The sequence below is a fragment of the Octopus bimaculoides genome, chromosome 25, assembly GCF_046866305.1.
Source record: "Octopus bimaculoides isolate indiv1 chromosome 25, ASM4686630v1, whole genome shotgun sequence".
Lineage (NCBI taxonomy): Eukaryota > Metazoa > Mollusca > Cephalopoda > Octopoda > Octopodidae > Octopus > Octopus bimaculoides.
The window spans coordinates 23381574-23397798 of NC_142952.1; the positions used below are offsets into that span (position 1 = coordinate 23381574).

The 16225-nt window shown below is 36.5% G+C and overlaps 2 protein-coding genes across 2 annotated transcripts in view; one reads left to right on the plus strand and one right to left on the minus strand.

The window, feature by feature from the left end:
• The window catches only part of LOC106872918 (putative aminopeptidase NPEPL1), an 88146-nt gene extending 79060 nt beyond the window's left edge, over positions 1-9086 (minus strand). Inside the window, exon 1 of the mRNA XM_089342156.1 lies at positions 8974-9086. Within this exon, the coding sequence (XP_089198282.1) occupies positions 8974-8976 (3 nt within the window). The 5' untranslated portion in view covers positions 8977-9086. The remainder of the gene's footprint in view (positions 1-8973) is intronic.
• A 98-nt stretch (positions 9087-9184) lies between these two features.
• The window catches only part of LOC106878681 (ATP-dependent DNA helicase Q4), an 18617-nt gene continuing 11576 nt past the window's right edge, over positions 9185-16225 (plus strand). Inside the window, exon 1 of the mRNA XM_014927965.3 lies at positions 9185-9319. The gene's annotated coding sequence lies outside the window, so the exon portion shown is untranslated. The remainder of the gene's footprint in view (positions 9320-16225) is intronic.

Genomic DNA, 16225 nt, shown 5'->3' on the forward strand with positions numbered 1-16225 from the left:
GAAACATCCGCGAGTGGGGAACGGTTCTCAAAAATAACCCCCAATTGTTTTCCTCCGAAATTCCTATGTTTTCGGAATCTACATAGTCCGAGGTATATTTGTAGAGAATTTCATTAAAAAAATATCCATTTTCTTGAAAGTTAAGATGAATTGAAGTGGACTTCGGTGATTTTTTCGAAATTCCCCATTCTACCCCCTCCTAAAACACTTTTCCCCAAAAAATTTTATATATTCGGAATCTAGATGATATAACAGATATTTGTAGAAAATTTCATTAAAAAACATTCATTTTTTAAAAAGTTATGATCATCCAAAGTCGGTGGGGCAGAATTCTGTAGTTATGCCGAATAAACGACTCAGTATTTATTTTGGATAGTAAAAGATAAGAGTGACTTAGAAGTTTCGCTTGGATAGCTTCTTAAACTATATACTAACCAGGCGAAGCTTCGAAGTACACCTCCTCTACCAACAAAAGTAACAAACTCCTCAAATGCTTTTTGCAAAAACTGAAAGCTTTTAGTAAATGTCATAGTCATATTACTTTTGTTAAATCATATTTTATACTGAGTAAAATGAAAAATTAATTTAAAATGTTGTCGTGTGAGAGCGAGAGTGGGGAGGGAGAGCGAAAGATGCTAAAAATTAAATTAACATAGTGCTATAATGAAAATTATAGCACTATGGTAATTTAATTTTTAGCATTGACTAAATTTACCTTTAACACCAATTATTAACAATTAATAACTAAGGGTCCAGCAAAAGATGTAATTATGTTTTACAGCACGAAAGTATTCTGTAATGTGTGCAAAATAAATTATGGCTTTTGCGGTGCATAAGTAGTTAGTTCCTTACATTTACCCCTCCCGTAAAATACAGGGCATTTCTGCTATGTTATAATTAGCAAAATCTGTTGGGTCGTATTAAATACCTTACGCTATTTAGTCGCGGCCTTTTTCTTTCTGACTTTAAATCCCAACGCGCTCCCTCATTTGTCTCACATGCATACATACATATATACATACATACATACATACATACACACACATATATATATATATATATATATATATATATATATATATATATATATATATATATATATATATATATATATATATATATATATGACGGGCTTCTTTCAGTTTCCGTCAATCAAGTGCATTCATAAATCTTTTAGTCGGCCCGGGGCTATAGGAGGGCAAAGATACCATGCAGTGAGAGCGAACCCGCAAAGTTTTTGTGCATATACATATGTATGTGTAAATCTATGTATATGTACACACACACACATAAATTAATTCACAAGGAACTGGACGTCCGGGACTGTTGTAGAAGACACTTGCCCAAGGTGCGCAGTAGGAGTGAACTCGAAACCACGTAGCTGCAAAGCGAGCTTTTTAATCACACTGCCATGTCTGCAAGTAGTTGTATTAATGCATGACAAATTAATATGGAAAGTTCGGACTCGAACAGTTGCTTCGTTAAACGAAATCCCCTATCTTTAACATAGCTTTACCCTAAGACGAAATATTAGTAATATCTCACAGCTGTGATGGCCTATCCTGGATATCTTTGGTACAAATTTTATAGCCATGTTTAACAATACAGGCCTTAAAATTACAGTAGCTGACAATCTGAAGTTGATTTTAAGACAGCTGCTAATCACATGCGTGATGTCTTCCACAGAAACATGACATAGCCTATACATGATTCTAGGTGAGAAATTTACATATATAAACGAGCAACCATGACACTCCTATCCGTATTTCTTTTTTTTTTTTTTCTTAATGTACTTAGTATTAATACGAAAATTCCTACTCTTACTTCTAGAGAAATTTTCGATAAGGTGGTGCCATACTACAAAAGGGCCCCAACAGATAGTCGATTCCAAAATAAGATCTCATATACCCCAAACAACACACATCCATAACTTAAGAATAGAGATAGGAAAATGACATGGTTCGCCCCACCTTTTACTATAAAGGTTAAAGACTAATCTAGGGAAAAAGTTCCTGGCTTTGCTAGATAAGTATTTCCCAGAAGACCGTATGTATAAAAAACATTTTGAACTTGTTCTGTGAAGATCATCTTTAGTTGGAGTCCCAACACGAAGACAATAGTCTTGAGTAGATCCATCAAACAAACTATTCCAAATTATACTGGCAGATACCAAAATCATGTCCACTTGATCAAGTAATGTCAAGTTAGATATAAACGAAGCAGAAGTCATTTCAACCACACTAAATGGAATGACTGATAAGATAAAGTATATTGGTATGTGCGAAAGTGACTTCAAGAAAATTATTTTTATAAATATGACTCATCATTCAGAGACACTGATTAAAAAAACAACAAGAAGTTATTAAGCCATACATAGAAACCGAAGGTCAACAACAACGCTATAATATCAAATAGAAGAAGGTCCCCGGGAAATCAGAGCCATATGTAAATGAATTAACGATCTATAGACTCTGTGTGGAAGAATGAACACACATCCTGCTTAAGTCGAAGAGTCACAATGGTTTTAAATTTCAGAAATAAGATTTTCATTGGATGTATCCATCAAGACAATTTCATCTTATCAAACTAGAAAACTAAACGTGTGTGTATGTGTGTGTATCATTATTCAGTTTATACCAAGATTTCTTGCCAATAAAGAAAAATTCCGTTTTTAAACTAGATCGAAGCCACCTGCATTGGAATTTCAATAACATCAACAAGGTATTTTGTATGTATGTATATGTGCAGATTTGTATGTTTTGTTTTATGTGTGTCATCTCATGCATATTTAGGCATACTCATATATAAGCTAAATGATAAACTTCTGAAAAGTTTTACAGATTTTTACAGTTCCAGTGATGGCTTGGATTTGTAGACTTCAAATCAGCTTTCTCCTTTCTGGTTTTGAGAAGCCTAATTTCTCAAGATTGGTATTTTTGACAGTGTGTTACATATTCCAGTGCCCCAATAATTACAGGTATAAACCTGAACTTGTAATCTGGATAGAGTAACTTCAGATTTCTCAATAGTTCAGCGCAGTTATTCGCTTTTTTTTCCACAGATCTTCAGCTTTATGTTAACATCCGCTGGACAGCTGATTTCCACAACTGCCAATGTATGTATGTATGTATGTATGTGTGTGCGCGCGCGTGCGTGTGTAAGTCGCCTAAGAGTCCATAAGTCAGGAAAAATGCACTCGTACATCTCTCAATAGAGTGGATATATTAACCGAAGTGTACAGTATTATATATCCATTTCGGCTGATCTTACCAATCAGTTTTGCGCTAGGGATTCACCAGAGTGTTAGGTAACTGTCCGATTATGTAATCCTGCGCTCATCAGAGGTAGCCGTTATGGAAGGATATATGGCGACCGCCATATTGTCAAGCGATTGTAGGGAACAGACACTAAAAAAAACACAGACACATGCGATTGGCTTATTTCAGTTTCCGCCTACCAGATTCACGCACAAGGCTTTCATCTGCTAGAGGCTATAGTAGAAGACACTTACTTGCCCAAGGTGTCACGCAGTGGGAATGAACCCTGAACCATGTGGTTGGTAAGCAAGCTACTTACTACAGAGCCACGCCTCCAACTACATACATACACACACACACACATATATATATATATATATATATATATATATATATTTATATATATATATATATATATGTATACATGTCTCTTAAAGGATAGAGCTCAAAATCAATGCATTGAAGATACTTTATTGCAGCAACAATTATAATAACAGAAACAACCACAATAAGCCAAACCTATGCACATTTCAATAATGCGACCCTGATGAGATGGAGTATCCAGAAATTTGTAATATGTTGTAATTTGTTACAATATTTTGCGAGACATCTTATGATGTGGTTTATTTTTCCGGGATACCCTATTGAAATGTGCATAGGTTTGGCCTATTGTGGTTGTTTCTGTTATTATAATTGTTGCTGCAATAAAGTATCTTCAATGCATTGATTTTGAGCTCTGTCCTTTAAGAGACATGTATACATATATATATACAAAAACTCAACTGTGAGCTTCTTGCTAAGACTGTTAACAGATACTATATATTTTGTAAAATTTGTTTTATAAAAGTATATATTTAATATATATATATATATATATATATATATATATATATATATATATATATATATATATATATATATATATATATATATATATATATATATATATATATATATATATATATATATATATATATATATATTGATAGAAAAGGTAAGACAAGAGATGGCGGCGTGGGTTTCCACCCCGACATCCAAAACTCGGAGTTTTATCATGGCTACCGAATAATTGTCACATATTATTTACAGATATATATATATATATGTGAGTGTGTGTGTGTATGTATGTATGTATTATATAGGATCAAGCGTGGCTGTGTGGTAAGAAACTTGCTTCTCAACCACATGGTTTCAGGTTCAGTCCCACTGCGTGAAACCTTGGACTAGTGTCTTCTATTATAGCCCCGGGCCCACCAAAGCCCTGTGAGTGGATTTGGTAAACGGAAACTGAAAGAAGCCCGTCGTATATATATATATATATATATATATATATATATATGTGTATATGTTTGTATGTCTGTGTTTGTCCCCCACCGTCGCTTGACAACCGATGTTGGTGTGTTTACGCCCCCGTGACCAAGCGGTTCGGCAAAAGGGACCGATAGAATAAGTACTAGGCTTACAAAGAATAAGTCCAGGGATCAATTTGTTCGACTAAAGTCGGTGCTCCAGCATGGCTGCAGTCAAATGACTGAAACAAGTAAAAGAATAAAAGAGCGTTCCCTCTTTCGCTCCAGTAGAATACGCCACATATATATACGGTTATCAATTTGTGTTGCAAGATTCCTGATGTGAAATCGTGTGTTGAAACAGATATTGTTGTATTTCGGGATGGTCCTTTTTTTTTTTTTCTTTGTCAAATAAACACACGCACTATATATTCTTTCTTTACTCGTGTTTCACACGAGGCCAGAAAGTCTCGCTGAGGAGGTCACAGATGTGTGACGAGCAATTTCCGGACAATGGACATGAGTGAAGATAAGAACACTAACAAATGAGTGAAGAATGAATATATAGTAAGTGTGTTTATTTAGCAAACAAACAAACAAAAATGACCGTCCCGAAATACATACATACATTTGGTTATAGAACGAGGAAAGTCACCAAACCCAAAATCGGTGCATCAACGGTTTCTCTATCTCCCCCATTCCACACAAAGAATATTACAAGTATCTAGGCAAAGACGAAAATGTATCATATGAAAGCACTGTGAATAGAGATAGAGTGACTCGAGAATATTACACCAGACTTAGGAAAATTGGTAGTTGGAACTCTCCTCTTACAACAAAATGCATTTGCAGTAGCAGTGCTGATCCCAACATTTGGGATACTTGATTGGTTTGCAGAGGAAATCCACCCCATAGATATCAAAACCCGCAAAATCCTGACAACAACTGGGAACTTCCACAGAAATGGTGATGTTGACAGGCTCTACCTAAGAAGAAATGAAGGTGGTAGAGGTCTGAGATCAGTGCAGACGGCTCTCGAATGCCTTATGGTATCACTCAGGCATTACCTACTAAACAACAGCAGCAATAATCTATATACATAAATGTGTAATGGTGTCTGTGTGTGTGTGTGTGTGTTTGGGGTTACTGTAACTCCTCCCACACCGTCCAACCGATTTTAATGATTTTTGGCACATAAGCAGATCACATTTTTGGCACATAGGTAGTTCAAATAAGTCCGGAATTTCTCGAAAACTCAATAATGCTCAGTCAGTATCAATTTTTGTGAGCTCAATCAGGCGTTTGAATGGAAATTCCCATAACGATGTTATTTTTCCTGCAGCTTTTGCATTTTTTGTCAGAGGTGGGCTTAACTTCAATCCGGAAAACACGAGCAACGCCGGCTCCAACAGCTAGTAAATATATAAATGCAGTGCTGAAAAGTGAAGTGAGCAACATTGTTCAAGAAGCACTCTCTTCCTGATGATCTATACAGTTCTAAAACAGCTGGGCTCTCTTACCTCAGCGAAAACCTGGATGGAAAGCATTCAGCATACAAAAAAAAAAAAAAAAAAGACTATGCATGGAAACTTGAAGAAGACAGTAGAATTGACATGAAGCGCAGCCTTTCTTGAACACAATACCACTACATCACATCTCACTTTGAAGGCTATGCATTTGCAATCTAGGAACATGAAATTGCCACAAAGTACCTGGTGAACAAGGGAGACAGTGATGCTTTTGTAATCCCAAGGTGCAACCGCATGTGTAGGCTATGTCATGTTTCTGTGGAAGACATCACGCATGTGATTAGCAGCTGTCTTAAAATATCATCACGCTACTCCCTCCCTATGCGGCACGATGTTATTGCTAAAACAATTTACAATGTCATCCGCAAAAAAGACTGTCCTGAAAGAAACTTAGAAAATCCCTATGTTATGGAATACATTCATAGATACCAACTCAAGGAATACTGGTCGAATATTCCCATCAAAAGTTTTGTGAAATGTAAACATAACAGGCCAGATATTGTTGTTTGGGACAAAGGGAAAAGGTATGTACCAACATAGAGATCAGCTGCCCTGCAGATATAAATATCTTTTTGATAATCAAAGAAAAAGAGGATATCTATGGACAAATGCTACGAAACCTCCAGCTTCTATATCCAGACTATGAATTCATATTCATACCAATAATAATTGGAGCACTAGATTTTGTTAGTAAATGCTTAAAGTAGAATCTGGATAAACTGGGATTTTCAGAAAGAGAAATCGACCGGCTAACTCGTACATTATAAGTGCAATCTGAGAGTGGAACAGTAAAAATATGCAAGACTTTTCTCAAGTTCCAAACGTGAATTTGTCTGTGTTAACTACATCGCAAAGATGGAGCCTCCACAGTGGAAGATTTATAATGATTAAAAAATAGAAGACATACATACATACATACAAACTCACGTACACAAAAAAGTTACATATATATATATATATATATTTATAAGATATATTTATATTTATAAAATCAACGAACATTATTTGGCATAACATAAGTGTGCACCCCTGCTTGGTTTCCTCATAATTTTCCAAATACTGGATATTTTTTAATGAAGTTTTCTACAATTAATTATATAATTGTTATGTCATAATATATAAAGACAAGTAAACACGATATAGTATGCACATGCGAGTGTGTGTATATCTGTTTGTTTGACTTCGCACTACCACTTGACAACCGTTGTTTGTTTATGTCCCCTGTAACTTAGCGGTTCGTCAATAAATCGACTAAGTACTGGGATCGATTTCAGATGGCGTAGATAACATGGTGGAGGTAAAGAAGGAGGACGTAAAGAATGTGAACCGCACCCCACTTTTTTTTGTTACAGAATCCCCCATTTTCGAATACGGAAATTCTGATTCTGCAATCCCCACCCCGAAAAAAAAACAGCATTTAAAAATTTTAATTCCCCGCTCCAATTCTTAATTTTTCATTCTTTTCAGAATTTTGTTTTTCTTTTTTGCAAAATACGTATTTTCTACGTATTTCGCAAAAAAAAAAATTTCTAAAAAAAGTGAAAATTTAAGAATTTGTGGGGAGGGGAGTAGTGGTGGTGGTGGTGATGGGGAAATTACAATTTTTAAATGCCTTTTTTTCTGCAGAATCAAAATCTCCGTACTCGAAAATGGGGGATCCTGTAAAAAAAAAAAAAACGAAAGCGGGTGCGGTTCACATTCTTTACATCCACCCCTAACCTTAACCCTAAACATCGGGTGTACGTATTCTTTACTTTCTCCGATAAAGTTTCAGATGACGTAGATAACGATTATATCGGAATTTGTGGGGAAAAACTTTCTCTTCCTTTTTTTAAAACAAACTCGAAAGTAGCCCATCCCTTATGGTCGTTTAGTATGACAGAAATAGCAGGGATTAGGCCCATAGCATACCAACAAGTTCACCTATGATAATTTTTTTCCAAATTATGCCGCTTTCTCTGGAAAATTTCTTCTTATTAAGAATAATATTCATTTAGCAAATTCCATGGGAGGAATAGTCCTCAGTGAATATCTTCTCCCTCCCTCAACCTTTTTCACATTAAATTCCGATATAATCTTACTTTAAATTATCTGAAAGTTATTTGTAGAAAATTTCATTTAAAAATATGCATATTTCTGAAAGTTATGAGGACACAAAATCAGGGGGCATTATTGTGTAGGTATGCCCATAAAAGTTTTCTCTCTCTCACAAACACACACACATACACAAACACCCCACCCCGACACTAATTAATTACTGCCATATAAATCTGTGGCCTGATACCAAATAAATTTCCAGTCTTCCTGCTGTATTTCCCACCAGATATTTCCTTTTTCCCCCTCATAGATGTTTGTTCGTGAGAACAAAACGAATGCCATTCAATCGCAAATCATGCTTCTTCCCCTTTTCTCACTGTTATTATATAAACCCGAGACTTAAGTAACCCTATGATACCTGAGTTTTAGAAAAAGATATTGTTTTTAATTAAATTATTTCCTCTTTTAGAAAAATTATAATAAACTAAAATCGTTAAGAATATTTTCCTAATTGCCACAAATTTATTAATTGTAAAAGAGAAGGCGGTGAGTTAGCAGGATTGTTAGAGCGTCGGAAAATATGCATTGCGGTATTTCTTCCGGCTCTTTACATCCCGAGTTCAAATACCGCTAAGGTTGACTTCTTCATCCTTTCGGGTCGATAAAATAAATTACTATCAAGTACTGTTATTGACTAGCCACTTGCCCTAAAAGTTCAGGTCTTGTGCCTATACCAGATATAATTATAAAAACCTGGGTCTCTGTGGTACCTAAGTTTCAGTGAAAGGTTTTATTATTATTATTTCGGTCTTCAGAAAAATTATAATAAACTAAAACCGTTTAGAAAACTTTCCTAATTACCATAAATCATTCCGTCCGTCTTTACGTTCTGAGTTCAACTTTGCCCTTCATCTTTTCGAGGTCGATAAAGTATAAGTACGAGTTAAATATTTAACCACTTCCCTAAAATTTGAAACCAAGAAAAGAAAATGAAACTAAGTTATGAGAAAGTTAATTATGACGATGATGATGATGACAATGGTGATGACGATGGTGATGGTACCTGAGATCTCGCGAGATCTCGGGGAAATGGCGGGGATTTTGATGTTTTGTTTGTTTAGAATCTCCGTAAAAATCCGCAGAAAGTTCTAATTCTGATATATTGGACATCATAGTCATACATTAAAATATAATTAGGAAAAGAAAGGTAAGGCATAATGTCTATATTAATCTGTATTTATATTTCTTTAATTTTTTTAATAGAATCAAAATTTGTTAACACAAATCTTCATATTTGCGTGATGAGAAGAAACAATCTTTTATTTGTGATTCTGTTTACATCTTATGATCAATTAATTATAAGCAATACAAACTGACTTCAGTATTTGACTGGTACTTTATTTTATCGACATACCATGGCTCCACTTATCAACTTTATCTTGGCGATCTTTTATCCGGGGCTAATGCAGGTTCGCACCTCTCTTTGAATAATTTTTTTCGGATTCCTGTTTTAGATGTCGGAGATTACGAATATGCAATCCCCACCCCCAAAAGACCGCCACATGTAGTTGACAAATATATTCGAGAGGTGAGAAACTGCATTAGCCCCTTTTATCATTCTGGGACCGATGAAAATAAAGCGGCGAAGGTTAAAAAGACGCACACTAGGTGTCTAGGGTTTAGGGTTATCAACTTTATCTTTTATTAAGAATACGCTCGCCCAGTGTTTAGGGTTAGGGTTACACCGAAAACGGGTGGTGTGCGTATTCTTTACCTCCGCCATTAAGTTAACTATTCTTATACAGTATCCTAGATGAGACTAATTAAAATAAAATATATGAAGAGACCCCGGAAGAATGAAATGCCAAGTTGATCTCAGTGTGATTAGAACTCCCAGTATAAAGGGACGCAAGTAAGTATTGTAAGACATTTTGTCTCAAACTCTGTCGATTCGGTAATTTTTCGGATTAACACCCGCACGATCTGCACTAGGGTGTTAGGGTTACGGTTAGGGACGGAATTCCCTAACCCAAACCCTAAAACTGTAACCGGCTGTTCTGTGGATTGGATCAACTAAAACCATTGTTGTCATAACTGATGGGGTGCCAATTCTATATGATTAGAAGTCTATTTTCAAAAGCACAAAGAAATAGCCAATTCATACTATTTTACCAAAACTAATAGGACGTGCTATGATAACAAACGATGAACATTTTTATTCTCCTAAATTACAAAGTAATGTAACATGATGACTAAGTTAAAACATAAAATTAGTGATATTTAAATTGTTCTCCCTCTCCTTCTCACAGATATAAAATAAAGATCGATAAAATGTTGCGGTTGATATGATTGACTAAAACTCAAATCCAGCAGACATCCGATGAAGTTTCAGTAATTTAGGCCAGCTAAAGTGGTTTAAGATCTCTTGCTCCAACGCACACATATTTACTAATGTAGTACTCATCAAATAGAACATGGCTTCCCTTTAACTTCAAGCCTTGCTCCATCTTCTTGTGTTTCATTTTGTCTTCTTTCGGTTATTCTTTTATTCTTTACTCTAACTCACTCTCCTTCATCATTCTTCCTGACTGACTGTTATTTTTTCTCTTTCTGTGTGTGTCTATGTCATCATCATCACCGTCATTATTAAACACCTATTTTCCATGCTCGTATGGCTTGGAAGGTTCGACAGGAGCAGGCAAGCCAGAAGACTGCAGCCAGCTCCAATGCCTGCTTTGGTTTGGTTTCTATGGCTGGATGCCCTTCCTAATGCCAACCAATTTACAGAGTATACCAGTGGCTTTGTACTTGACACCAGCACTCATGAAGTCATCAAGTAACTTACAAGACAAGGCCCCTTAACTGAGTGGGTGAGGAATAGTCTTGAGAGAGGTGGCTTTGTACTGGGTGATGAGAGGTTAGAGTATGATAGAGGGGTCTTGCTATTGAGGAGATACATGGAGACCCCAGTTGAAAAAGGAGTGGACAGAGGCATGTATATTTGTGTGTGTGTGTATAGGTGCAGGTGTGGCTGTGTGGTAAGAAGCTTGCTTCCTAACCACATGGTTCCGGGTTCAGTCCCACTGTGGCACCTTGGGCAAGTATCTTCTATAACCTTGGGCTGACGAAAGCCTCGTGAGTGGATTTGGCAGACAGAAACTGAAAGAAGCCCATTGTGTGTGTGTGTATATATATATATATATATACACACACAGGGTGTTCAATTTAAAAGTTGACTCAATTGATTAACTGTCAAAATATTGGCTCTCTCTGATTGGCTCGCCATGCCAAATTGATTTTAGCCTTTTACAAGTGTAACACATTCATTCGAGATTTCTTCTGGAGTCATAATGGTGTTATCAGTGCAGCAACGTTCATTTATTGTGGAATCTTATTTTAGATCAGGATGTTTTATCAATGGGCGATGGATTTACTCCTTTGACAATTGTGTTACTGATTTCAAGAGTGAATATCCAAATATGCCTCCGCCAACAAAGCAGGCGATTAATGTTCTGATTGAAAAGTTTAGGAAGACGAGCTCAGTTGAAAACAAGAAACACATTCACCGACGTACCTGCCTTTCTGATGATGTTGTGGAAGATATCCATCAACGAATTCTTCGCTATTCCAGGAAATCTCTGCAACATTTGTCTCATTAAACTGGATTATCTGTTGCCAGCTGCCATACTGCTTTTCGCAAATTGCTGAAATTGCATCCATACCATGTGTCTTCTTTACATGAACTTATTCCTGCTGATTTTACCAAAAGATTGGATTACTGCAAATGGTTTCAAGAAAACATGGATGACAACCAACTTGACATGACCTTCTTCAGTGACGAGGCTTGGATTCACCCATTGGGATACCTAAATTCTCAAAACACTCGCATCTGAAATGCTCTCAATCCTCACGCGTTTGACGTTGTAACTTTTAAATAAGCATTTTAATAAAAGTAGGTTTGTCCATAATATTGCACATTCTTTATAACTATTAATAAATACAATCGAGTCAACTTTTAAATTGAACACCCTGTATGTATATGTGTATATGTTTGTGTGTCTTTGTATCTGTGTTTGTCTCCCCGACCATCACTTGACAACTGATGTTTTGCCGAACTGCTAAGTTCAGCAAAAGAGACCGATATAATAAGTACCAGGCATACAAAGAATAAGTCCTGGGGTTGATTTGTTTGACTAAAGGCAGTGCTCCAGCATGGCCGCAGTCAAATGACTGAAACAAATGAAAGAATAAAAGAATGTGTATATATATATATATATATATATATATATATAATGGATTCTCTTGTCATGAATGACAAATAAGGTAAATGGTAAAATAAAGCGTTAATTATGTTCTGTGGACATGAATGTGTCTCTTGAGATCTGCTGGTGCCTTGCAAACCTATTGGCAAATGGAACAAATTGAAGATTCAGTTTGCTTGAGTGCTTGTGGATCATTTGCTGTGTGTTTTCTTGAGTGGACAGCAAGGCCTGCTTTGCTTCGTTCCACAAAACCACAATGACAGATAAGGGTTCCATTTAGAAGAGCAACATTTTGCCAGCACACAAAGTTGGTCCTGATGTTGGAGTTGATTTTGCTCAAATCTTTGAACTGAGGAGAAGCAGAACTGGCACCGGGTCCTGAGTTCTAATGCTTTGTTTTCCTAAGTAGAAAAGGGAATTTTGCATCACTTCAGATTGTCTTTTAGTTTGTCTTTGAAGCCCAAGCATGGCCTTCCAACTGATCTTCCTGTTGGGAATTGGCCAAAGAGGAGCTGCTTTGGGATTCTGATATCACTCATACATAAAAGATGATCTGACCATCAAAGATGTATTTTGATGAGGATGGTTTCAATACCTGATCTGTTGCATTTTGTTAGCATCTAACTGTTACGAATATGGTCACTTGGTTTTATGTTGGAGAGAGTACGCAAGCATCGCATCTGAAAAGCATCAAGCTGGTTGATGTGCTTTCAGTATAGGGTCCAAGATTCAGCACCATAAAGCAATGATGCCAAAATCACCGACTTATATACATCAACTTTCACCTTCAACAATATGTTGTCGCTGTTCCAAAGCCTGTGATAAAGCTTACTGAAAGTGGAGCTAGCCTTCCTGATTCTGGAGTTAATTTCTTTATCCATCTTAGCATTATTGGACACAATAGAATCCAGATAAGTGAAGGAGGAAACAGTTTTTAATGCTTTCCCATCAACATATATAGTAGGGGCAACAATGGGAGGATGGTCATGAATGGACTGATGGACAAGTTTTCTTGATGCTGATGGTCAGACCAAAAGCTTTCTATGCACATGAGAAGTTTAGAATCCATTACATGTCCTCAAGAGTGTGTGCTACAAGTGCACAATCGTTTGCGAAGAGCAAATCTTGAACTGTTTACACCAAAGTCTTAGATTTTGCTTTGGAGTGTTGTTGGTTGAAGAAGCTACCACCGGTTCTTTACTCAAATGTTACTCTTTCTTTAGCATCCTCAAATGCCGTTTCCAACATGATGGAGAGATACAAAGCAGATAAGAGTGGTGCAAAAACACAACCTTGTTTTGTCCCATTTGAGACTGAATAAACCAGACACGTCCCCACTAGATCCAACAGAAGCCATCGTCCTATGATGGAAAGAAATGATGACATTGAACATCCTTTTGGGAACACCTAGCTTTCTAAGGACAACCCAAAGAGCATCCCTAGATTTGGTGTTGAAAGTTTTAATTTGATCTCCAAAAGTGACAAAAAGGTCTTGGTTGTGCTTGCAAGCCTTTTCTTGCAGTTTGCCTTTGGCTGAAAATCATATCCACTGAGCCTCTACCAGCCTGAAAGCCACACTGAGATTCAGGCAACACTAAGCTGGCAAGGGCATCATTTAGTCTGTATAAGATAGCCTTTCTAAGGATATTCTTGGCAACACACAAAAGGGAGATACCTCTATGGATGTTACATTCACATTTGTTGCAAGTCCTCAGATGTCATAGCCCATGTTTCACTGTAAAAGCAATAATTCTATATTTGGATATACACCTTGTAGTATGCTGTTGAAAGCCTGTTCACAGTATTTGGCTACCTGATGTCATCAACAGTTACAAAGATATATGCCACTGGATTTACTTCATGAATTCTTTTGTGCCCTTAGAGTTTATAAAAAAAAAGAGAGAAAGAAAATGGAATTCATGAGACACTCTATTATTCACTGCAATTGTTTCCATCCATCCATCCATGGAAAGAAAATGGAATTTACAAGACTCTTCATTATTCACTGTAATCGTTTCAACTCATCCGACACCAAAGCATCATGTGTAAGATGCAGCACAACTGTTTGTCCAGCATCTCACCCTTGAGGTACTGGTGCATGATGGCTTGAAATGATCATAATGAAAAATGAAAAGTCTTGTGAATTATCTCTCTCTCTCTCTCTCTCTCTCTCTTTCTCTCTCTCTCTCTCCCTCCCTCCCTCCCTCTCTCTCTCTTTCTCTCTCTCTCTCTCCCTCCCTCCCTCTCTCTCTCTCTCTCTCTCTCTCAACAAGCTTCTTTCAGTTTTCATCTACCATGTTTTCTCACATGGTTTTGTTCAATGCAAGGCTATAGTAGAAGACACTTGCTCAAGGTGCCATGCAGTGGGACTGAACTCAAGGTGACAGTTGGCCAGCAAGCTCCTCAACTCTACCACTATTCATTTTAGAAGTTAATGTATTTTATTTTACAAGTCAAAAACCTTCTTTGCATTAAAATTACATTGTGATTTCCAGGTTTTTATTTTTATATTCTTTAACTGGTCTCAGTTATTGGAATACAGCCATATTTTATCAATTCTTATTTGACAAACTGCTAGATTATGCAGGAATAAAGGGATACAATATAAACAACACCAGTTTAAACATAAGCACAATGGCTCAAATAAATACCCATCTAACCCATGCCAACATAGAAAAGAATAAAGCAAATAAACAGACGTGGATGAGATGCCACGAATATATGTTGGGTTTCTGAAAAATTTTTGTTGTGGCTGTAGTGGAAGATGCTTGTCCAAAGTGTTGTACAGCAGGATTGAAACCAGAGCCAAGTAGTTGTAAAGTGCATTTCTTAACTACACTGTTATGTCTACTTTTACGTATACCTTTTATCTTTTGCTTGTTTCTGGTTAGGGTTAGGGTTAGGGCACCACCTGCACAAGTTTAGGTGAGCTTACCTGCAGTATTTTCTTCTCTCTCTGATATTTATTGTTTTTAACTCAGAAAATCTGTAAGAGACATTACTTCATGACAAATATTGCAGTAACTGGCCTGTTGACAGTGTGTATATATATACAAGTATTGTACCAAAAACCTATGATAGTTTCTCTCATAGTAAAGTTTGTTCTAACTGAAAATTGATGTTTAATTGAGGATAAATATTACGTCTCAGTATTAATACTGCCTCTGTCGCTAATATACATTTTTTTAACAAGCCCATTGGTTAATTGCGACACCAGTGCTTGTTCTGGCACTGTTTTTCTATATATTATTGGCAGGGAGGTGAGTTGCTGCTGTACCTAGCAGTTGAGTGTCCATCATTGATGAGACCAAGGAAGATCGAAATCACATGATCTGGTGGTCTCAAAGCTGGAGATGGTGGGGATTTATTTCCCTCATAGTGATATAAACAAGAAGGCATTTTGAACCAAAGGCCTATGGGAGAGTTTCTTTCATGGGGTCTACCACAGTATACTTTGTTCCAACAAAACATCCATGTTTAAGTGGGTTAAAATATTACCTCTTGATTTTAATATAGCCTCTGTCGCTTATATATGTATATTAAATATGGTATGTAATTGACTATTTTAATTAAGTACTGCCTGAATTGAGCATATTGCATTTTTAATCAGCTGGGCTGAGAAACTGGAGGACCATAACCTAGAAGCTAAGAATCCAAGAGACCATAATGGAATTTCAATGCAAAGAAGCTTTTTGATTTGTGAAAATAAAATAAATTAAGTTTGTAAAACGAATGTTGGAGATGGGATAATGGCAGTGTTTGTGTGAATGTTATGATTTGGTTTTGAAAGCTGACAGATGAGAGGTGTCAATTAAAACCTCACTGGCACTAGCTTGACATTTGATGAATGG